The sequence below is a fragment of the Lathyrus oleraceus genome, chromosome 3, assembly GCF_024323335.1.
Source record: "Lathyrus oleraceus cultivar Zhongwan6 chromosome 3, CAAS_Psat_ZW6_1.0, whole genome shotgun sequence".
In the NCBI taxonomy this organism is placed as follows: domain Eukaryota; kingdom Viridiplantae; phylum Streptophyta; class Magnoliopsida; order Fabales; family Fabaceae; genus Lathyrus; species Lathyrus oleraceus.
The window spans coordinates 266,879,100-266,904,096 of NC_066581.1; the positions used below are offsets into that span (position 1 = coordinate 266,879,100).

The 24,997-nt window shown below is 38.6% G+C and overlaps 1 protein-coding gene across 1 annotated transcript; it reads right to left on the reverse strand.

Annotated features, from left to right (window-relative positions):
* Positions 1-23,714: 23,714 nt before the first annotated feature.
* On the reverse strand, positions 23,715-24,609 carry LOC127129150 (uncharacterized). Its single transcript, XM_051058435.1, has 2 exons — positions 24,385-24,609; positions 23,715-24,282 (listed from the first exon to the last, which is right to left on the reverse strand). Exons 1-2 carry the CDS (start codon positions 24,457-24,459, stop codon positions 23,968-23,970), a joined length of 390 nt encoding a protein of 129 aa, XP_050914392.1. The 5' UTR covers positions 24,460-24,609; the 3' UTR covers positions 23,715-23,967.
* Between the last annotated feature and the right edge of the window lie 388 nt (positions 24,610-24,997).

Consider the following 24,997-nt stretch of genomic DNA (forward strand, 5'->3'; position numbering starts at 1 on the left):
AACTCTTTCCGCAACAACAGAAGGGCAGAAAGTCAAATTAGACCAGTAAATCAGGCTCCAGTGACCATTGGTGTGCCAATCAAAGCTCCAGTAATTGTTGGTCCGGTTGTGGACCATGTAGGGGGACCAGGAGGTTTCACTAGAAGTGGGCGTCTGTTTGCACCGCAGACTTTGAGAGACAACAATGCTGAAGCTCTTGCCAAAGCAAAGGGAAAGCAAGCTATGGTTGAAGAAGGACCTGTACAGAAGGAAGCGCCTGAGGGTTCATTTGAAAAAGATGTGGAGGATTCATGAAGATCATTAAGAAGAGTGACTATAAGATTGTGGATCAACTGAACCAAACTCCGTCCAAAATCTCGATCCTTTCTCTGTTGTTGTGCTCTGAGGCACACCGTAACACCTTGCTGAAAATGTTGAATTTGGCTTACGTGCCTCAGGAGATTTCTGTCAATCAACTTGAGGGTGTTATTGCTAATGTGAGCACAAGACATGGGTTGGGGTTCACAGACCTGGATCTGACACCTGAGGGTCGTAATCACAACAAAGCCCTGGATATCACCATGGAGTGTAAGGGGGCGGTATTGTCACATGTGTTGGTGGATACTGGCTCGTCTTTGAATGTGTTGCCCAAGAAGATCCTGAGCAAGATTGATGTTGAAGGGGTTGTTCTCACTCCGAGTGATCTCATCGTCTGAGCTTTTGATGGATCCAAGCGGTCAGTTTTTGGTGAAGTCACGTTGCCGGTGAAGATAGGCCCGGAGGTATTTAACATTATCTTCTATGTGATGGATATCCAACCAGCGTATAGTTGTTTATTGGGGCGTCCCTGGATACATGGGGCTGGGGCAGTGTCGTCAACTCTCCATCAGAAGCTGAAGTATGTATGGAACGGTCAGGTTGTAACTGTTTGCGGCGAGGAGGACATTCTTGTGAGTCATCTATCCTCTTTCAAGTATGTGGAGGTGGATGGCGAGATCCACGAAACTCTATGCCAAGCGTTTGAGACCGTTGCTATTGAGAAGGTGGCTTGTGTTGAGCAGAAGAAGTCCGGTGCCTCAATTGCGTCATACAAGCAGGCTGTGGAGGTCGTCAATTCTGGCAAGACAGAAGGCTGGGGAAAGATGGTTGACATGCCCGTGAAGGAAGACAAATTTGGTATTGGCTATCAACCTCTGCAGGCAGAGCAGGGTGTTCAAGATTAGAAAGGGTCGAGTACCTTCACCAGCGCTGGGCTGATGAGTCATGGTGACGTCTTTGCAACTGGTAGTGAAGATGGTGACAGTGACTATGATGTGGACAATTGGGTGCGTCCGTGTGCTCCAGGGGAGATGGTGAATAATTGGACAGCCGAAGAAATAGTCCAAGTTACTCTTCAGACAGAGTAATTTTCTTTTGTTTTTCATTCTGCATACAAACCCTACGCTTTGCCCGAGGCGTAGTGGTTCATTGTAGGGCCACATCATGTTTTCAATGATTATCAATTAATAAAGGACGTTTTGCAATCAAATTTGTGCTCATTGTCTTTCTGTTTTTTATTTTTACTTTCAAAACAATAAAATGGCAATGTTTTTTTGTTTCTTGTGACTTTCTTGAACTCTTTTTCTAAAATAAAGCATTAAACATGCAGAATCGATCTCGCGAACTCCATTAAAAACAATTCTGTTATGGCTCAATATGATTTCGATAATCCCATTTACCAAGCTCAAGAGGAGAGTGAAGAAGACTGTGAACTCCCCAAAGAATTGGTTAGATTATTGAAGCAGGAGGAGAGGGTCATCCAACCTCATCAGGAAGAGTTAGAAGTTGTTAACCTTGGTACTGAGGACGCCAGGAAAGAGATCAAGATCGGGGCTGCTTTAGAAGAATCTGTCAAGAAAGGGCTGATTGAGATGTTGGGAGAGTATGTAGAGATATTCGCATGGTCGTATCAAGATATGCCTGGGTTGGATACGGATATTGTGGTGCACAGGCTACCTCTCAGAGAAGATTGTCTTTCGGTAAAGCAAAAGCTTCGCAGAACTAGTCCTGATATGGCCGTCAAGATCAAATAGGAGGTTCAGAAGCAGTGGGATGCGGGTTTTCTGGCAGTTACCAGTTATCCCCCTTGGGTGGCCAACATCGTTCCCGTGCCGAAGAAGGATGGTAAAGTCAGGATGTGTGTCGATTACCGGGATTTAAACCGAGCCAGTCCGAAAGATGACTTCCCATTACCTCACATTGATGTATTGGTTGATAACACTGCTCAATCTTCGGTTTTCTCTTTCATGGACGGATTCTCTGGCTATAATCAGATCAAGATGGCGCCAGAAGACATGGAAAAGACGACATTCATTAAACCTTGGGGCACGTTCTGCTATAAGGTGATGCTATTTGGGCTGAAGAATGCCGGTGCTACCTATCAGAGGGCTATGACGACTCTCTTTCATGACATGATGCACAAAGAAATCGAAGTGTACGTGGATGATATGATTGCGAAGTCTCAGACATAAGAGGAGCACCTGGTAAACTTGCAGAAGTTGTTTGAAAGGCTGAGAAAGTTCAAACTGAGGCTGAATCCAAACAAGTGTACGTTTGGGGTGAGATCCGGGAAGCTGTTGGGCTTCATTGTCAGTGAAAAAGGGATTGAGGTTGATCCAGCGAAAGTCAAAGCTATTCAAGAAATGCCTGAACCAAAAACGGAAAAGCAGGTCCGTGGGTTTTTAGGGAGACTGAACTACATTGCACGGTTCATATCTCACCTAACAGCCACGTGTGAACCGATATTCAAATTGCTAAGAAAAGATCAAGCAATCAGGTGGAATGATGACTGTCAAAAAGCTTTTGATAAGATAAAAGAGTATTTGCAAAAACCTCCAATCCTTATACCTCCAGTTCCTGGGAGGCCTCTAATAATGTACCTCTCAGGGACTGAGAATTCGATGGGGTGTGTATTGGGACAACATGACGAGTCTGGTCGAAAAGAGCATGCTATATACTACCTTAGCAAAAAGTTTACCGACTGTGAAACAAGATATTCACTGCTGGAGAAAACTTGTTGTGCTTTGGCATGGGCTGCTCGCCGACTGAGACAATATATGCTGAACCATACTACCTTGTTGATTTCTAAGATGGATCCAGTGAAGTACATCTTTGAGAAGCCGGCTCTCACCGGATGTGTTGCTCGTTGGCAGATGATTTTAACAGAATATGATATCCAGTATATGTTGATTGTAATCTTAAGTGTCGGGTTTTTGTTATCGTATCCACAGGGATTGTAAGATATCACCGCCGTTCGATGGTTGTATTAATTCTAGCTTTAGGTAACAATAGGGTTTTGGTTGTTGTCACGTTATCTTGCATAAAAAATGTAATAAAATGCGGTAAAAGTTATGGTTTGAATATTTGAGAAATATTGCCAAAGTTAGGGTTCAACGATCACTTTGCATGTATTTGTTCGGTCAACAATCTTATAAACTCCTTTAGATGATAAATTATTTCACAAAGTCCTCCCAATGTGTTTCTCTCGAACACACATTGTGAGTTTTCCCATTTTGATCCATTGTTTATCTCTAACACAATCTATCAAAATGACAACTTTTTGGTTCAACCTTATGGTGAACAAAATCATTCATTACTATCTCTAGGTAACAAACAAGATTGGATGAAAACCTAGGTTAAGAGTTGGTAAACATCTCTCGATCATAAACCAACACAAAGAGTTTTGAATAAGAACAAAGTTTTCATCATAGATTCACCATTAAAGAGTTTACAAATGAAGATCCTTACATTTACACACAAAGCTAATGATCATCTACATCTAACCTTGACAAATGGAGGACTTAGCTACTCATTTTCGTGGTAGCTTGGTCGGCAAGTTTCGGAAGAAGGTTGATCAACATCCAAGTCGAATAATCAAGATTGGATGGGAATCCACCTTCTTTTTGTAAAAGATGGTTAAAAGATGAAGAGAAATGAAATCTAGGTCAAAAAGATCTCTAGAGCAAAAGCTGGAAAATATCTAGAAAAAGTACAAAAGTATGGAAAGATGAAGTATGGCTCTCAAAAGTGGCACTTGCTACTTATAGTGCTGTTTCTGAGCTGTCATGCTCGTTAGGCGAGCAGACTGCTTCGCCTAGCGAGCCCCAAAATAAGGCACCTGAGGCATCTGCGCCCAGAGAAACAGCCTTTCCCAGACTGTCATGTTCGCCTAGCGAACAAAACCTTCGCCTAGCGAAGGACACGCTTCAACCTTCGCCCCAGCGAGGTTGAGAGGTTTTGCTACTGGAATGCTCGCTGGGAACTCGCTAGAGCCTCGCCTAGCGAGTGAGTGCTGGCTGTGCTTTTCACCAAGTCTGGAAGTGTTCGCTACCCACCTCGCTAGCAGCTCGCCTAGCGAGTTTGGTCATGTTTGCCACTGTAAATTACTTGGAGCATTTCATTGGACTCTCGCTGAACGCTCGCCTTGCGAGTGCTTCGCCACAGCCCTCGCCTAGCGAGCAAGCTGATGAATGCTTGTTTGATTTGATCCCTTTGCCAAATTTCTTGTGTCTTCACTTTCTATTATTTCATGCCTACTTCCTGCACAATAACACACAAATCAAAGGTACCAAGATCGTTTATCATTGAATTGAATTTCATCTAAAACAAGGGTGGTTTTGAACATTTTAGCAAGGAAATGGAGTGAAAGATACCCATATTTGATAGCTCAAATTAGCACTTTTGGGTATCTAACAACTCTCCCCAACTAGATTCTTGCTTGTCCTCAAGCAAAGTATGCCTCTTGAAGGACAAGAGGATTTGCTTTAAGAAAAAGGTTTCTCCGAAGTCGGATAAAACGGCTCAAACACAAGCGAATCAGCAGGTACAAATTTCCAACGGTTCGAATAAAATAATACACAAGAACTAAAACTTAATAGTAATACGAAATATGTATCTATCTACAACAATATTATTTTGAATGAATCACCCTATCTCTCCTCTTCGAATAAGGAATGAAGAATTTACGCGTTTGCAACCGCGAGAATAATCTCACTCTCTAACAAATAATGAAGAAATCAATTCGATTCATACAATGTCTAACAATTATAAATGGTAATGTGGAAGCACGAAGATCACTAAGGGCTTTTCGGTTGAAGCTTGGTTAGGTTAACAAACAAGGGTCATTTCTAAGGCCATTGAAAACGAAATTGCCGATGCAAAAGAGACATTCACTGTACATTATTCACACATCTCGACTTCGTTCCATTTGTTTCTTATTTGAAACCTTTACAACTCTTATTTCACAACTCAATTTTTCTTTTTCACTATTTTTTCTTCCAAGCAAGCATTCATTTTCATTCTTTCTATTTTTGTTCTTTTCTTTCACATCATATTTACAAAAAAAATGTTTCTTTTCTATATTTTTATTTTCAATGCTTGCTCGGTTTTTCTCTTTTCAAGAGTTGTGGTACTTACCGATTCTCCCCAACTTATTTCTTACTCACCCTAAGTGAATGCTCTTAACTTTTTACGGCAAAAGAACAATAATCAAGATTTTCCGGGTTGTAAAAAAAAGATTTTTGAAATCTCGCTTTATTTCAGGCTGAGATTCAACTGTTTAAGCTCAAAGGGGTTAACGAATACTCTCTCTGCTCACAGGTAAGTTGTTTTTGGATGTAGTTGTGCTCAATAGAAAACAAGTGCCTCGATCATTTCTAATTGCTTCCACATATTCACAATAATAAAAGACAAAGCATGAATCAAATGAATCAACAAAACTTATTAGAATCCAGCATTTAAGTGTACAATGGAGGTTTCCTCACAATTTGTGGTTTTAAGTTCTAGATGAAACATTCATTCAATTATGTTGCAAAAAGACAATATTCAATTTACCAAAAAGAGTAAAGTTCTTAATGCATTCTAAAATTCTAGCCGGAGGTAACCATGTACCTTAGCCTATTCACTTGTTTATTCTTATCATTGCCATCCAAGCTCGGATGCACCTTCATTGGGTACTTCTTTGAAGAGCAACCAATCTAGAAGGTTTGCCACTTAATCAACCAAAAATTTATTAAAACAACAAAATTTTAAACAGAAATAATAATATAAACTTCAAAATTTAAATTTGTTCGTGGGGGACAAAACACCCCAAAAGTACAAAGCCAAAGTCAAAATACAGAATCCGAAAATACAATAGAAATAAACATAAAAACTGAAAAATACAATTTCTTAACCCTCCAAGGGCTCAGAATCCTCCTCGCTACTGGCCTCAGAACCGGTAGCCTCATCATCATCATCATCAACAGCAACACCACCAGAAGACGCACCAGCGCCCGCCCCCTCACCATACACAGGCCTGTCCACAGGCCAGTTAGCGTTAAGCAGAAACTGCTCACGCGTCATCAATGCATGAGCACCACTTCCCTGCAGCTGTAACCGCTGCATAGAATCGTGCATATCTATCATGGCACGTTGGGTTGCCGCCATCCATTCCCAATTGTAATCGCACACAGCCTGCAGGTAAGGATCTGGTCCAGGAGCAGAAGTACCAGGACCATCAGAAGCCCGGGTACTCCCTGCAGCAGCACTGCCTCTAACAATCTTCGCCCTGCAATATTTGGCCACAAACCTGTCATCAATGGGCGACGGGATCCTTACCTGACCCCTTGAGGGTAGTCTCACCCTCGCCTGAATGCACAAACTCATGATTAAGCACGGGAAAGCCAGGGGACAATTCACACGAGCCCCCGACTTTAGCCCGCTCTCAATCCCCGACAACGGCGCCATTTTGTTGATTGTAATCTTAAGTGTCGGGTTTTTGTTATCGTATCCACAGGGATTGTAAGATATCACCGCCGTTCGATGGTTGTATTAATTCTAGCTTTAGGTAACAATAGGGTTTTGGTTGTTGTCACGTTATCTTGCATAAAAAATGTAATAAAATGCGGTAAAAGTTATGGTTTGAATATTTGAGAAATATTGCCAAAGTTAGGGTTCAACGATCACTTTGCATGTATTTGTTCGGTCAACAATCTTATAAACTCCTTTAGATGATAAATTATTTCACAAAGTCCTCCCAATGTGTTTCTCTCGAACACACATTGTGAGTTTTCCCATTTTGATCCATTGTTTATCTCTAACACAATCTATCAAAATGACAACTTTTTGGTTCAACCTTATGGTGAACAAAATCATTCATTACTATCTCTAGCTAACAAACAAGATTGGATGAAAACCTAGGTTTAGAGTTGGTAAACATCTCTCGATCATAAACCAACACAAAGAGTTTTGAATAAGAACAAAGTTTTCATCATAGATTCACCATTAAAGAGTTTACAAATGAAGATCCTTACATTTACACACAAAGCTAATGATCATCTACATCTAACCTTGACAAATGGAGGACTTAGCTACTCATTTTCATGGTAGCTTGGTCGGCAAGTTTCGGAAGAAGGTTGATCAACATCCAAGTCGAATAATCAAGATTGGATGGGAATCCACCTTCTTTTTGTAAAAGATGGTTAAAAGATGAAGAGAAATGAAATCTAGGTCAAAAAGATCTCTAGAGCAAAAGCTGGAAAATATCTAGAAAAAGTACAAAAGTATGGAAAGATGAAGTATGGCTCTCAAAAGTGGCACTCGCTACTTATAGTGCTGTTCTGAGCTGTCATGCTCGCTAGGCGAGCAGACTGCTTCGCCTAGAGAGCCCCAAAATAAGGCACCTGAGGCATCTGCGCCCAGAGAAACAGCCTTCCCAGACTGTCATGTTCGCCTAGCGAACAAAACCTTCGCCTAGCGAAGGACACGCTTCAACCTTCGCCCCAGCGAGGTTGAGAGGTTTTGCTACTGGAATGCTCGCTGGGAACTCGCTAGAGCCTCGCCTAGCGAGTGAGTGCTGGCTGCGCTTTTCATCAAGTCTGGAAGTGTTCGCTACCCACCTCGTTAGCAGCTCGCCTAGCGAGTTTGGTCATGTTTGCCACTGTAAATTACTTGGAGCATTTCGCTGGACTCTCGCTGGACGCTCGCCTTGCGAGTGCTTCGCCACAGCCCTCGCCTAGCGAGCAAGCTGATGAATGCTTGTTTGATTTGATCCCTTTGCCAAATTTCTTGTGTCTTCACTTTCTATTATTTCATGCCTACTTCCTGCACAATAACACACAAATCAAAGGTACCAAGATCGTTTATCATTGAATTGAATTTCATCTAAAACAAGGGTGGTTTTGAACATTTTAGCAAGGAAATGGAGTGAAAGATACCCATATTTGATAGCTCAAATTAGCACTTTTGGGTATCTAACAGTATACATCGCAGAAGGCCATCAAAGGTAGTATTTTGTCAGGTTACCTTGCCGAGCAACGAATTGATGATTATCAGCCGATGATGTTTGAATTCCCCGATGAAGACATCATGTATCTAAAGATGAAAGATTGTGAAGAGCCTCTTGTCGAGGAAGGACCGAATCCTGATGACAAGTGGACGTTGATGTTTGATGGGGCTGTGAATATCAATGGAAACGGTGTTGGGGCAGTACTCATCAATCCCAAAGGTGCACACTTACCTTTTTCCGCCAGATTAACTTTTGAGGTAACCAACAACGAAGTTGAGTATGAGGCTTGTATCATGGGTATTGAAGAAGCCATCGATCTAAGGATCAAAACTCTGGACATCTATGGAGATTCCGCTCTAGTGATTAACCAAGTCAATGGAGATTGGAATACTCATCAGCCGCATTTGATTCCTTATCGAGATTACACCAGAAGGATCCTGACTTTCTTCAAGACAGTGAAGTTGTATCATGTCCCCCGGGATGAAAATCAGATGGCTGATGCCTTGGCTACTTTGTCTTCTATGATCAAAGTCCATTGGTGGAATCATGTGCCACATGTTGCTGTGAATCGAATCGAGAGGCCTGCGTATGTGTTTGCAGCCGAGTCTGTTGTGGATGAGAAGCCGTGGTACTTTGATATTAAGAATTTCCTCAAGAGTCAGGAGTATCCTGAAGGAGCGTCAAAGAATGACAAGAAGACCTTGAGAAGGCTAGCTGGAAGCTTTTATTTGAATCAGGATGATGTGTTGTACAAGAGGAACTTTGACATGGTTCTACTCAGATGCGTGGATAGACACGAAGCAGACATGTTGATGCAGGAAGTACATGAGGGATCTTTCGGTACCCATGCTGGTGGTCATGCAATGGACAAGAAGTTGTTGAGAGCCAGTTATTACTGGATGACTATGGAATCCGATTGTTTCAAGTACGCTCGGAAATGCCATAAATGTCAGATCTATGAAGATAAGGTGCATGTGCCACCAAGCCCTCTGAATGTCATGAATTCTCCTTGGCCATTCGCTATATGAGGCATCGATATGATTGGGAAGATTGAGCCTACTGCTTCTAATGGACATCGCTTCATCCTGGTTGCGATTTATTACTTCACCAAGTGGGTGGAAGCAGCTTCCTATGCCAGTGTTACCAAGCAAGTGGTTGCCCGATTCATTAAGAAGGAAATTATCTGTCGTTATGGGGTTCCTGAGAGAATCATTACTGACAATGGTTCGAATCTCAATAACAAGATGATGAAAGAGCTTTGCAGAGATTTCAAGATCGAACACCATAATTCTTCTCCTTACAGACCAAAGATGAATGGTGCTGTAGAGGCGGCAAACAAGAACATTAAGAAGATTGTGCAGAAGATGGTCGTGACGTACAAGGATTGGCATGAGATGTTGCCTTTCGCTTTGCATGGGTACCGTACCTCAGTACGTACGTCGACCGGGGAAACCCCTTACTCCCTTGTGTATGGTATGGAAGCAGTCCTACCTGTTGAAGTGGAGATTCCTTCTCTGAGAGTCTTGTTGGATGTCAAGCTGGATGAAGTTGAGTGGATTCGAACAAGGTTTAACGAGTTGAGCCTTATCGAAGAGAGGCGGTTAGCAGCGGTGTGCCATGGGCAGTTGTATCAGAGAAGGATGAAGAAAGCCTTTGATCAGAAAGTGCGTCCTCGAAGATATCAGCCAGGTGATCTAGTTTTGAAGAGGATCCTTCCTCCCGGTACAGATAACAGGAGCAAGTGGACTCCGAATTATGAAGGTCCGTATGTTGTTAAGAAGGTCTTCTCCGGTGGAGCCTTGATGCTTACAACTATGGATGGTGAAGATTTTCTGTCCCCTGTTAACTCAGATGTAGTCAAAAAATACTTCGCATAAATTGACCCACTGGACAAAAAGAATAAAAGAGTCCAGGCAAAAAAGGGCATCCCGGCGAACCAAGAAAAAGGAGAAAAGGTTCGGGCAAAAGTTAGGGATAAAGAATAAAAAGAACATGTACACCCGGTAAGTCGAAAACCCGCAAGGGAGGCTTAGGCAAAAATGGGTATCCCGGTGGATTGAAAACCCGAAAGGGTGATCCAGGCAAAAGAGGGATTAAAGCGAAGACTACAGTCTGAGTTATCTGTACTTGATTGCGCTTCAGCGTCTACCATCTCGAAGGATATGACCGGTCCAATCGTTCTTCTCAGAAGGCAAAGAATTTGGGATGAAATTGAGGATATACGAGTCATAACAGAATTGGAAAATAGTGGATGCCGTGTTCACATTGCCAATAGGATAGTTTATTTCCTTTTGTGCGCAATTACCTCTTCCTAGGAATTGCTTCCTGATGTATTTGCCTTTTCAGGCCCATTTTCAATCAATAAAAGTCGTTATTCAGTTAAATTGCTCTCTTGTTTTTTATTTTACTGTTTTGTTTGCAAAAACGTCTGAATTTTTGATAAACATTGCATATAAAAAACATGAAGGCTAGACAATAATGTGCAGAAAGATAAAACATTTGAAAATCATTTTGAATGTTGAGTACACGTGGGTGTATTTTGTCCGTGCAATCCCCTGGGGCATGTCTTGCTGTTTTGCAGGTGGCTATCTTTGATCGCTGGATATAGCAGATAAGCCACAGTTTGTTCAAAGGTGTTTCAGCACTGTCCAGTAGTGTGAGAAGTTCAGAGCTTGTCTTCCCAGCAAGTTCGAAACCCGTGTTTCCTCAGCAGTCAGGCCTGAAGTTGATTGCAATCCCCCAGCAGGGTTAGAGATGCCCTTTCCCCAGCAGGTCTGAGGATTGTTAGTCCCCCAGCGAGCCGGAAGATTGTTGTTTCCCCAGCGGAGGTATCTGTGGGTAGTTTGTTCCTCAGCAGCCATGTCTGAAGGGCTGTAATCCCCAGCAGGGTTGAGTTGCAGTTTCCCCCAGCGGAGGTGGGAATTGTTTGTTTATTTCCCCAGTAGAATCCCCAAGCGGATCAGGTTCAGTAGAGGTCGTCCCCAGTGAGGATCATCTATTCCCCAGCAGCAGTGCCGTTCCCCAGCATGTCTGAGAGGTGATGCTTTCCCAACAGATGACTCCCCAATTGAGTTGGTTTCTCTGCCGTTCCCAGAGTGTTAGATCAGCAAGTATCCGCAGCAGAATTGTTATGCTATCCCCACAGAGTTGGAAGGTCGAATCAGATTTGTTCGCTTGGAAGCGATCGTGTGCTTTCCCAGCAGGAGTTCTCCTCCATTTGCATTTTGCATGTAGTAATCATCATTTGCATCCACAAATTGCGTAGCATTTCCATTCAAATATAGAGCATTACGCCATGAAAAACTCAAACATGTGCATACATGTGCTAAACCAAATTGGATTGTATCCCCAGCAGAGGCGGATCATTTTTCAACATCTATGCGGCACGTTTGCAGCAGTTGCTCCTGACAGCATTCAGGATTGGTAACCCTCAGAGAGGTTTATTTCCTCACCCGTCCGTGGAAGGAAAGTTTGATTCTCCCCAGCGAGGTCCCCGACGAGTGTTTGGCCTTGCCTTGACATATGAAGATGTCATCCTTGTGATACCGGTAAGTGTCATGTCAACACCCGTGTGTGTTCTTTCTTTGGTGTCGGTAAACACCATTGTTTCGGTGTCGGTAAACATCGAGTCTCATCCCAGTCATGGGTAAATGTCTGATTGTGTATCTTTTTCCAGTCATCGGTAAATGTCTGGTCATCTTTTTTTGATGTCGGTAAACATCATCTTTCGATGTCGGTAAACATCGAGTTGTTCCAGTCATCGGTAAATGTCTGGTCGTTTTTGTTGATGTCGGTAAACACCATCGTTTCGGTGTCGGTAAACATCGAATTCCTTCCCAGTCATCGGTAAATGTCTGGTTGCGTTTGTTTTTCCCAGTCATCGGTAAATGTCTGGTTATCTTTTTTCTTTTTTTGATGTCGGTAAACATCATCTTTCGATGTCGGTAAACATCGAGTCTCATCCCAGTCATCGGTAAATGTCTGGTCATGTATCCTTCCCCTGATAAATATCAAATCCCCAGTAGAGTCGTCGGTAAACGTCTTATCTGGTTCCAGTTGTAAATATCCTTTTCCTCCCCAGTCGAAGCCACCATCGGTAAATGGCCCCGCTTTCCTTGATATCAGTGCATATCAAGTCGACTGTTTGGAAGCCGCCATCGGTAAATGGCCTCGCTTTCTTTGATATCGGTAAATATCGAATGCCCAACTTAGTTGCCATCGGTAAATGGCCTCACTTTCTGTGACATCTGTTCCCCAGCAGCCATCGGTAAATGGTCTCGCTGACGTTGATATCGGTAAATATCAAGAGTTGTTTTGAAGCCACCATCGGTAAATGGTCTTGCTTCCTTTTAATATCGAATTCCCAGTTGAAGCCACCATCGGTAAATGGTCCTGCTTCCTTTGGATGTTGTTTCCCAACCGCCATCGGTAAATGGCCTCGCTGACGTTGATATCGGTAAATATCAAGTTTCCAGTAATGCCGCCATCGGTAAATGGCCTCGCTTTCCTGAGGTTTTATTGTGCAGCCGCCATCGGTAAATGGCCTCGCTTTTCTTTGATTCATCCCCCGCAGAGTGCAAATTTCTACGGTTCTTTGGTATTCAATCCCTGTTTACCTTGAAGGTCTGACAGCCGTTGCTCTCATCTGTTCAGGTTCCCAGTTGATTGAATAGGGGCAGCTGTAGCACCTCAAATTTGCACCTCCCATTTGTACATTCATTTCATTTTTAGGTCATTAACATTGCATTAACATTGCATAGTACCTTTGCATTGCATCAGTCAAGACTGGCATCAAGAGGATTCATCTGTGCAAGAGACCAAGCTTTTCATGAGATGAAGGCCTTATGGTTGTTCTAGAGAGCTTGTGTGAACCCAAGGTTCATTTTGAAGCAATTTGACCAAGTGCTAGAGGCTCAAAAGTCATCAGTACATGTCCAGGTCATCAGAGGCCCATAAAAGTCAACTGCAAGTCAACTGAGGGCTAGGAGGTGGAGAAATGGTTTGAGACAATTCATTCATATCCAAAAGAGGTCTATTCATCATGTCAAGTGTCTACCTTGAAGATTTTGAGGCCAGATCAAAAGTTTCCAAAAATGGAAAATGACCTGTAATTTGAAAGTTTCCAAAAATGGCAAGTTTTGGACCAACTTCAACTCAACTTTCCAACATCAAAGAAGCTTCAAATGAATTTTTATCCAACATGAAAGTTGAATATCTTTCTCTCCCATTTCCAAAAAGTCCAAGATCATGAATTTATGATGAATGGTTAAGGAGTTATGATCAAATATTTGCAAAGTGTGCTTGAAAATTCAAATGGCCATATCTTTTGAACCAAGACTCCAAATGGAGTGCCTCTTTTTGCATTATTCTCCTCATGAAATATAGTTTCCAAATACCTCATTACATGGCATGAAATTTGAACATATGGTCATGTGCTTATTCATGAAGTTTTTGAAGGAAAATTGCCAAAATCAAAATTGGTTGATCACATGCATATAATTCCAATTCTAATGTGTGCATGGGCTGATTTTGAGTGGATTTGGGCCCTCTTGGTGCACTGTTCACGTGGGTTTTTCATGCATGAAGTGAAAATGCAAATTGGTGCATACACCTTGTATTCTTCTAATCTCAATTAACCATGGCTTAAATTTAATTTCAGATTAATTAAGAGGAGGTATATAAGGTTAATGGTAACTGCATTGCTCAAAACAACAAGTTTCAGATCTAGAAATCCATTTCCATTCTCATTTTCTCTCTTCATTGATTTTCTAAATTCCACACATAAACCCTCATTTCCTTGCACAATCATGAAGATGGAGTGGTTTTGAGTGAGATTGAACGTGCCTTTGGTGAGATTCTGCTCAAATTCGTGCATACCACAAGCTTGAAGGTGTTGATGGCAATTTCAAATTAAGCTGGATCTACACGTTTCTAAGCCTCCAATTCTTCATCAATCATCACTACAAGTATCCTGGAGCTGATTTGGACCATTGTTGAGCCTTGTAGCACGCGTTTTCAACCTGCTGTTCTTCAAGAGGTCAAGTTTCGAACCTCATAATTCTCAAATTCATGTGTATATTCATGTAGATCTCTCTTCACTGATGATTCTGAGCTAAAAATCACATGAAATGATGCATTATTGAGTGAATTATGTGTGTTTGAAGTTTACATGTCAAATATGTTTGTGATCGATTTGCACAGTATATGATGTTTTAGCATGAATTGACCATGGATTATTGATGTACATTGCATGAGCTTTGATTTGGTATGCTTTTTGTTGAATTCCGGAGAAATCTGGAAAATTCTGGAAAATGTGTATGAACATTCATACTGTTCATCTTCATCTTCATGGAGAAGATGAAGATCTTCATGGTAGCGACAGATTCGTCCAACTAGCGACGGACTCTGGTTATTGCATGCGTGGCCTAGGGTTTTGTTTTGATTGGTCCACGCATTTGCCTTGCAAGCAGATCCATTGGTTCAGAATGTTTTGACTATTGCCACATAAGCGTTGACTAGCCACGCTGTTTAATGAAACGGTGCGTTTCATTGGCCTGGCGCGCTCACATTTGAATTGTTACCGTGTTCGATTCTGGCATGTGACAATTATTCAAATCATTTCATTTTTTTTCCTTTCCCTCCAAATGCCATGCTATGTGTTCATTTGATTTTTATTTTTTTCATCAACTTTAAAAATGCATAACAAATTGAAAAATGATTCAAATCACTCCCAAATTTTTGTAGCATGATCCTCTGTTTGTCTAGTTTTTTATGATGATGAATTTTGAAGTTGTGCATGGTTGGTTTTTGATTTGTGTTAGACTCTTTGATCATATGTGCTTTTATGACCTTGCCTTGCTTCTTCTATCATGAAATGCTTGATTTTAATCCAAATTGCTTGAAATTTTGCATGAGTGTTCTTGACATGTTGCTGGACCTTTGAGGCTTGATTATGCATTTTTCTCATTTGCCATTTCTGTTTTATGTGCATGTTTGCATGGTGTGACAATTTGTGTCACACATTTGGTTGTCTTGCTTGCGCAATTTGATTTCCATGCCAATTGATCTTTGATGCTTCTGATTTTTTGTATGATGATCATATTGGATGTGTTGAATGCTCATGATTTTTTCCAGAATTATTTGAATCATTTCTGTTTTGATTTGGAATTTTCATTCTTAATGATCAAATGTATGCCTTGAATTGGTCTTTGACTTCCTTTGCACATGAAATGAACTTGCTTATTGATTTTGGTTTGGTCCTTTTTAGGACTTGTTCTTGATTGAATAAACATGCTTTGTGTTGAATATCAAGTTCTGTTTTGGATTTTTGATTCACTTTTGACCCTAGGCTTTGACCTAGTGGTTTGGACTTACCATTTGAGTTGTGAATTTCAGGTTCAAGTATGCATCTCCATGATTGATGTGCTTATTCATTTGAGCTTGGTCATTTGTTAACTGTTGGCTAACATTTGTTTGTTTTGTAGGCTTTGAGGATAATTCACTTGTGTTTGCCTTATGGCTTATATGTTGTACATTGGGATTGTCTGTTTGCTGTTGACTGTTGTCTGAATTCTGTACTGATTGGTTTAGTTGTTTCCACAGGTACCTAAGTTGCTTTAAGTTCATTTGAACTTTGCTTTGTTGTGCTTGTGGTTTGCATACCACTTAGGTATAATTCCTTGATCTTCATGTAGTCTGGAAGACCTGTCATGTTACTTTGGCAGGCACCTGTCTGAAGCCCTCCTTAAGAGGCAATGTTTGTGTTTGTTTAATTTTGTGCCAAGCAGGTTAAGTCCTCTTAAGAGGCAATTGGCAGATAAAAGGGATGTGCAATCCATCCCCTGCTATTCAGTTGTGTCATTCATCCTGCTCACACCATGTGTTGATGCACTTTGAATAAAAACCCAAAATCCTGTTGTGTCAGTCATGTGGAGAAGAGTTCCTTCATTCTGAACTCCCACACTTTCTAGTGATTAAAGCTCTCACAGGCCAGGGATAAGAGCTATGAGGCATAATCCTCATTTCCATTTCATCTGCTTCACCCTAACTCTCAATGTTAGGGTTAAGAGCTAAAAAAACACCTCATTCCAGTTGGCTTGTTTCTACAGCCTAGCCTTGTATGAGCCACTTGTTTGCATATAGTGTGTGTGCTTGCTCTCTTGTGCTTGTGTGTGATATTGTGCTGTGTTTAGGCTAGCTTGCTTCATGTGCAAGTTAGGATAGAGACCTCAACATAGGGATCGTATGCATGACAACTTCTAGGCTCGAGTCGTAGTCTCCCTAGTAGCTTGTTATCTCCCTTGTCTCTGGTTAGGTTAGAAGTTATTTCCCTGTTAAGGGGAACTACGTCGCCCTGATCCTCATACCAGATGAGGTACGTAGGCAGGAGATGAGATGATCTCTCCGGGCGCCCTTTTTCTTTTTCAACCCCTTGTGTTGTGTGGAGTCTGACATAAGTCCAGCGATTGGCAGTCGGTTTCCTGTGTGTGTTTGTTTGTCTGGAGTCTGACATAAGTCCAGCGATTGGCAGTCTGTTCCCTGTGTCTTGCTTGTTTGTTGGAGTCTGACGTAAGTCCAGCGATTGGCAGTCGGTTTCCTGTGTGTGTTTGTTTGTCTAGAGTCGGACATAAGTCCAGCGATTGGCAGTTGGTTTCCTGTTCGTGTTTTGTTTGGCGTGCGTTAGCTGAGCTACGAGTGCTCTGATTCTTCTCTGGTCAGAGAAGATACGTATGCATAGGATGCGATGTCCTAGCGAGCATGTTTCCCCTGTCCCCGAACTATGTCGACTCTGATGTTTGTGTCTGACAAACTACGTAGGCCCAGGATGCGATATCCTGCGATATTCTTCCGTCTTTCATCTGTGTTCTATTCCAGTGTTTTGTGCAGTTCTTGAGCAGTTTATCTAACAATCTTCCTTCTATTCTTTCTGAGCGTGGATCCCATCGAGTACGACGGATGCGTAGGGGTGCTAATACCTTCCCTTCGCATAAGCGACTCCCGATCCTATCAATCTCTGGTCGTGAGACCATTTCCTTTCCAGGTTTACTTCGAGCGTTTCCTTTCCCTCCTTTGGGATAAATAACGCACGGTGGCGGCTCTGTGTCTTTTTCCCGCCGGTTTTTCGCGTAATGCGACACTTACCATATTTCGTATTCTACTTAAGTACATCATACCTTACGATGTTCTACAATTCACTTAAGTGCACCGTACCTTACGATGTTCCTTAGTTACCCTATCTCTCATTAATCCGTCCTTTGTGTGTGACCCTGTAGGTTTTCGTGGCATTGGTAATTATACTAAATCACGCATTTAACATAATAAACAGTGAGCGGTATCTAGCAACACATCACTGCTACACAAGACACGAAGATGTCACGTGATCTGACAAATCCTTCTGTGATAATACTTATGTGTATAATTATCCTTTTTCCCTTATGTCTATATTGAACACAAGGCATAGACCGTGTCATCCTTGTCCAGTTCAATATTGGGCCCATAGACATTTATCCTGTTACACAGGATGGGCAAATTCCATCTAGGTCACTCATGTCCCTTAGCATGCTTCATGGAGTACCCATCAACTGTCTTTATGGTCATCCATTTACGGACAATGTTTGATCAGTAATAAGGCACTCGACTCTACATCTAGGGTCCATAGTCGTTTCAGGTCGAAGGATGGTATACACCATTATCACCATGAGAATAACTTATGACACTTTGTATAACATTCTATATAGTATTCTCATAACGGATCAATCCAGTATAAATATTACTCTTAATATTCATACCTATGTTTAAGACTTGATAACTCCTTAGCCATGATCCATGAGATGTGATCATCAGTCTATAAACATAATAATCTTCATGCTTTAATGTTATCCCACTTCACAATAAAGCTCGACTACGAATATTTTAAGAATAGTGTCCTTATGTTTAATGTGATCTCATGATTAAGTCATACTCGATACATTAAACGGACTAGCTATTCTAGGGACTTTATTAAACAAACATAATAAAGAAAAAGCCTTTTATTATTAATAAATAATTCGATACAAGTACCAAAAGTATTGGCCTCTAGGGCTTACACCAACACAAAGAACAAAACATAACTCTTAAAAAGAGAAGAATAATCACCATCAACTACTCTATAAAACATATCAAACACGATCGAAAATTTGCGACCAGAGTTGTGAACTTTTGTTATTCGAGTCATCATTGTCGCACCTATTTGTTTTCTTTTCTTTCTGTTTTGAGAATCATTTGTAAAAGTTTCATTTGTATAAGTTTCTTCACTACTAGATGAAGTAGACGACATCTATATGTTCAAAAACAACAATAAAAGATTAAATCAATCTTAACCAGACAAATGTGATCATACACATTCAACAACAACAACAACAACAACTAGAACAAAAGATTAAACAAATGTCTCTAATACACATTCAACAAATAAAACCAACAATAACAAAATATTCATCAAATATGATCATATACATTAAACAACAACAAAACAACACACAACAACAACAAAAGATTAATCAAATGTCTCTAATACACATTCAACATATAACAACAACAACAATAAAATATTAATCAAATATGATCATACACATTCAACAACTACAAAAAAACACAACAACAACAACAAAAGATTAAACAAATGTCTCTAATACACATTAAACAAACAACAACAACAAAATATTAATCAAATATGATCATACACATTAAACAACAACAACAACCTAAAATATTCAACATCAACAACAAAAACATAAACATCAACAACAATGGAAAATAAAGTTATTGTATATGCATGGGGGTAAAGTACGTATCGAAAACATGATGAATAAGTAAAGGAGATTATGTTGTGAGATTTTTCATGATGAATAAGTAAACGTGATGGTAATTCTTGAGCAAAAATGATGGTGTTGTCTTCCTCCTCGACGGTTTATGAGAAAAATGACAGCGAAGAACGACGAAGATGAAGATGGTTGATTTGTTCAGTTGAAATCAAAATGAACGATGAATGTTCGGGTTGAAATTGTGTGTCGTTTCGTTACTGATCGATGAACGATGAATGTTAAGGTTAAAATCGTCTTGTTTCGTTTCTCAGTGGAAAAAATGACAACTGAAGAGACAAGCTAGTTAGAAGTGTTACTTGAAAATGAATAAGGGATACCACCACAGTTACTTACCATAACCGTGGTAATATATAACTTACTTAATGAAATTTTATATAAAAGCGCCAGTTTTTAACCTTTTAAAAATTTTAAAACAAAATGAAAAATATATCACAATGATTGATTAAATAATCGTAATTATATCACATTTATGTTTTATTTAAAAATAAATAAAAAAGAAAGGTGCAACTAAAATGTTAAAAAAATAAATTATTTTCTAGCATTGAGATTCGAACCAATGAAAGGTTAATTATATCAGTACAACTGGACTAACTAACCGTGGTAATATGTTAATACTTTTTAATTAAAAAATAAAAGAAAATATCGGATTCTGAGTTTAGAGATGTCACCAGGGTCCTTCAAAGGACCGTGGTAATATGGGTTTTGTTGTATATATTTTTTGTAGTAGTGTATTGTTGTTGTATTTTTGGAATAATCTTTCTACGTTGTTAATCAAAGAAAAAATTCCTTAATTTATTACTTTTCTCGGTTGACAACATTGAGAAATTTATTCATGTGTAAAATACAAACACAATTATCTTGTTCTCTTTTATGTGAAAACATTTGCTCAAGATAATGAAATATATCTGGGATGGATTGTAGAAAAAAATTTCTTTTGGTAGGAATAGATAACTTATCAGAAATTTGAAAAAATTTATTGTTCTCCAAGAACCCATTGTTAATATTTGGTTTTGTTTAAACAATTTATATTAATATTATGTGTAAACAATATAATTTTAAAAAAAAATTCCCATAGATTTTTTTATAGAAACCAAGAGGTATGTGACACTTGTGATGGAACATGTTTTATTGTATTTTTTTATTTAAAAAGAAATACATTTTACCTCGATTTTGAGTAATAACTGAGGTAAAATATAAGCGTGTTTATTGAGTTTCTTCACTTTCCTTAAACAAATCTTTGTCTTCCATTTAATGAGTATCAACACTCAAGACACTACCATTAGCGATCTGCATGAAACCTAAAACCCTCATTATAAAAGAATTTTGAATATTAAAAATTGATAATGAAACATTTGACATGAAAACTTTGAAACTTAAAAAAATGTTTATTTTATTTGGGGAAATTTCTCTATTATGGATTGCAAGAGCAGAAAATTATTTGAGTTCAACGTTTGTCTTCTTAAATAATCATATAACAAAATATTTTTTATTTATCTAATCTTTTTTTTATTTTTTATCAGACATTTGATCTTCCTCAAGATCAATTAAATGAGGATCCCAATATTTTCTCTTCCCCGAGATATCCATCATTTATACTTCACCGACAGCAAAGATGATGAATCGAATTCAACATTTTTATCTCAATATTCTGTGTAAACAATTTAGTTTGTAAATAAATAAATTTATTAATATTTTGTGTAAACAATGTAATGAGTCTTAAAAAAAGAATATATTTTCCCCCTTGGTCATGTTCATAAACCGAGAGGTATATGACGCTAGTTTTGAAAATATAAGAAAACTATTGATGAGATCGAACTAATGATCATTTCAACTATCCGATTAGTTATTCTAAAACCAAGGGGGATAAAGTGGAAGTTTTTCATGACATATTTCGTTACCCCACCTCTATAACCGAGGTTCGCATCCGAGGTTAAATGTATTTTTCGTAGTAGTGACCGTTCTGACACGTTGTCATGTAGTGTAATGGAAATCATGTCGCAACCACCAACTGTTACTTTATTTACGACATAATTTTCACAACACTAATGTATCTATTTATTATCTATATTGCATCACCCTCACACATTATCAAAATAAAAAACCCCAAAACTCATTTTTCTTCATCCCTCAATTGGTCTTCCTCTACTCCCCACCTCAAAATACAACTTGTTGTTAATTCTTTTCTCCTCTTTCTCACCATTTTTTAAAGTCTATGATGTTATTTGATTGTTCACTCAAATGTAAATTTTTGTATGACTGTTTTTTCACTATCAAGCTTCGTTGTTATTGATTTTCATTTATTTAATTTTTCTCTTTTTTATCAAGACTTTAAAAGTTCATCAAGACTCAAACTTTATTGATTGGTTAAAGCTTTTCAAATTTTGCTTGTTTCTTCACTCAAAGGTATTTATTAATTTTGATTTTCATATATAAATGTATATGAGTTATGGGTTGTTAATATATTTTTTTTTATTTTTTTTATTTTAGTAACATAAAAATATATAATATATAATTATTATATCCGAAAATATTATAATATATTATTAAGTTAAGTGTTTATAATATATTATTAAAATAGAATATATAAGTTTACTAAATATTTTTATAAAATATATCAGTTTATTAAAATATTTATTAATTTTTTTAATAATTTTTTTTAGTTTTTATAAAATATATATGTTTATAATTCTAAAATATTTAAAATAGAATATATAAGTTGGTGTCATATTGCTCTGTATGATCTCTCCTATCTCCAATTCCTTAAATTTGCTCTTTGTCATCTTGATTTTCACTCTCATCCCTTTCAATTCCACCTTCCTTCTTCTCGATTACATCCTCTTGAACTCTTTCAGCTTTATCCTTTTTAATAACTACCCAAAATTCGTATCTACAACCTTTAATGTTTCATTTTTATTTATCTGGATAATTGGTCACTTCCCTTTTCTTGCTAAAGAAACTTTATCACCATCTCCTGGGCGATCCATTCACAGAGTCCTTTCCCATTCTACCTAGGGCAACATGTTGAATGAATATTCCGGAGAGCCAAGAGAGAATGAATTGTCAATAGACTTGAATGAAAAGCTAAATAGAATAGAATTGATTACAGTTGTAGAATCAAGAATTTTTTTAATCTTTCTTTGATATATAATGGAATATATATTCTTATAGATCGTTTTTGCTATCCGTATCTAACTAGCTAATATTTTTGAATATAAAGTTCTAGCAAATATGTATTTATCTTTTTTTATTATTATTATTATCATATTGGATTGACAAAAAAATTTAAATTCCAAAAAGTCTAACTAATGTGAATCTCCAAATTTTTTATTAACGCATCTTGATTTATGCTAAAAAATTTATGATTCCTAGTTATGTTTTCAAAACTACTTTGAGTGAATTTAATGAAATCTCCAAAATCTTGATATTTATGATGACATAAATCATTTGAAAGAATGACAATAAATTAGTGTCTCAACGTGTAGGATTATGATCAAAGTATCACTACAAGAAAAACTCCCCCCTGCCACCTGATTATCACGTGGCAAAGGTGAAAATCACTTCACTAGTCAAAAATAGCGACGTGTTGATTCACGTCGCTGGAACGCGTGTGGCAACTTTTTATGACGTGATAAACACGTCGCTAATTTGCCAAAGGCAAATCATGTCGCAACATTGTGAATTAACTTGCTTCTGCGCTTAAACTTTGCCACGTGATATTCATGACACAACTTTGCCACATGAATATCACGTCACAACATTTGAAAATGGATGGTATGTTGCCACATGAAAATCACGTGGCAAATTACCCACGTGATTTACACTTCACAACTTAAAAACAAAATTAAAATAAAAGATAAAATATATTGTTATTATTAAATTATATTATTAATAAAAGATAAAATAATTAATAAATAATAAAATATAGAATAATTAATAATTAAGTGAAATATTTTTAAATTAAAATTACACATATGAAAATGTATTATAAAAATAGCAAAGTAATTATTTATACAAAAATTAATATTTAAAACTAAATAAATATTACACATCAAATTCGTCGTCATCTTCATCGTCTTCACTTGTTCTTTGATTTTGATTTCTACTCATGGACTGCATAAATTGTCTCATTTGCTCCTCCATATCGTGTTGTCTTTTTTTCATTTCCTCTAATTCGGCCTTTAACGCCGCCTCACGCTCCGCCGTCTCTCGTCTAGCCTCTGTTAGAGCCAGTTGCCTCACCGTTTCCATCATTTCAGGTGTCAATTGTGTTGGACGGGACGTTCCTTCCCCACTTGCAACTCTATCAAATAAAGTTCTATCTCCGGTTCTGTAGTTGCCAGCCAAAGGACCAACACCAAAAAAACACCCATTACGTCCCTTCCCTCCAGTGACTAAGCTCCAAATATACATATCCACGCGTGGATCAAGCGGATTAGAACCAACAGGTGTATATTGAGGATTTTCAACTAGAAATTGTGTGAGCAATCTTTGATACTCCTCTTACACATACAACAAATAAAATAATTAGATACAGTTGTGACATGAAAAGAATCCCACATATATTGTTGCCACATGAAATTCATGCCACAAACATTATTACCACGTGAAATTCACGCCACAAAATTGATAGAATTTTAACAAAAAAAAATAAAATAGAAACAACTTACTATAGTTCTTCTCGACCGATCATCAACCAAATCCCCCGATTTTTTTGTACGGGTCTTCACAAACAACTCATTAAGTCGGGGGGGTCTTCCTTGTGCCTTAGTCTGATTAATATAAATAAATTTAATTAAACACATAATAAATCAAAATATAATTTTAAACCGTAGTTATAATTTTTACCATCCGTTTTGCATGTTCTCCAATGCTTATACTTCCTGTAGCATTAAGGCAACCCCCCCTTTCGGATGCTCTCATGTCTTTTGCTTTTTGAGATTTAGCTTTAAAATTATCGGTAGCCCAATAGGCAAGAAGTTCGTCAAATACTTCCTTGCCTATCCAGTTGGGACGAATATTTCGTTCTTCCCAATCAAGTCTGACACGCCTAAGCATGTCAGAAAGTCGGACAGATGTTCTTCCCCGATAATTTTTTCTAATCATATATTCATCCATTACATTCCACGTACACTTTTCCTACAATGTTGTATGACATTCAAAAAAATTGTTAGATAAGTGTTAGATAATATATTACAATAAAATAACTAATTAAAATAACAACAATAAAATTTATTTTACCTTAAATTTATCAAACCATTCATCTTTCTCATCCTTGGAAAGTTCTTTGAATGACTTCCAAGCTTTTTTATACATTTGTTGAATCACATGTTTTACACACTGTGCAGCTGGCCTACTCGGAGAGAAACTAAACAACAATTTGAATAAGTGTTAATTATAAACATGGAAACATGGAAACATGTATACTAAATAAAATTTATAAATTAGATACTTACGATTTTCCACATGGCTCAATAAAATATCTGCCATCAATCATCTCATACTCTGTGGGATTTGCAGTTGGTTGCTCTAAAACATGGTCATCCTGCTGCTCCTGGTCATCCTGCTCCTCCTGCTCCTCAGGCACGGGTATATCTGTGGCACGTGGTGGGTGTGGGGTGCGAGATCCCCCATGATGCGTGGATGATGAGGGCATGTGTGTGGTAGGTGGGGTGTGGGACCTCGAAAGCGTGGATGATGATGGTGTGTTTGTGGGATGCTGGGACGACAGAGGTACCTGTGTGGGATCTGGAAAGATCCCAGACTGCATGAAGGGTGGGGGTACCTGTGAGGGATGAGGAAAACTAGATCCCCCAGTCTGATGGTATGGTGAAGTCCCAGATGGGCTAATAAA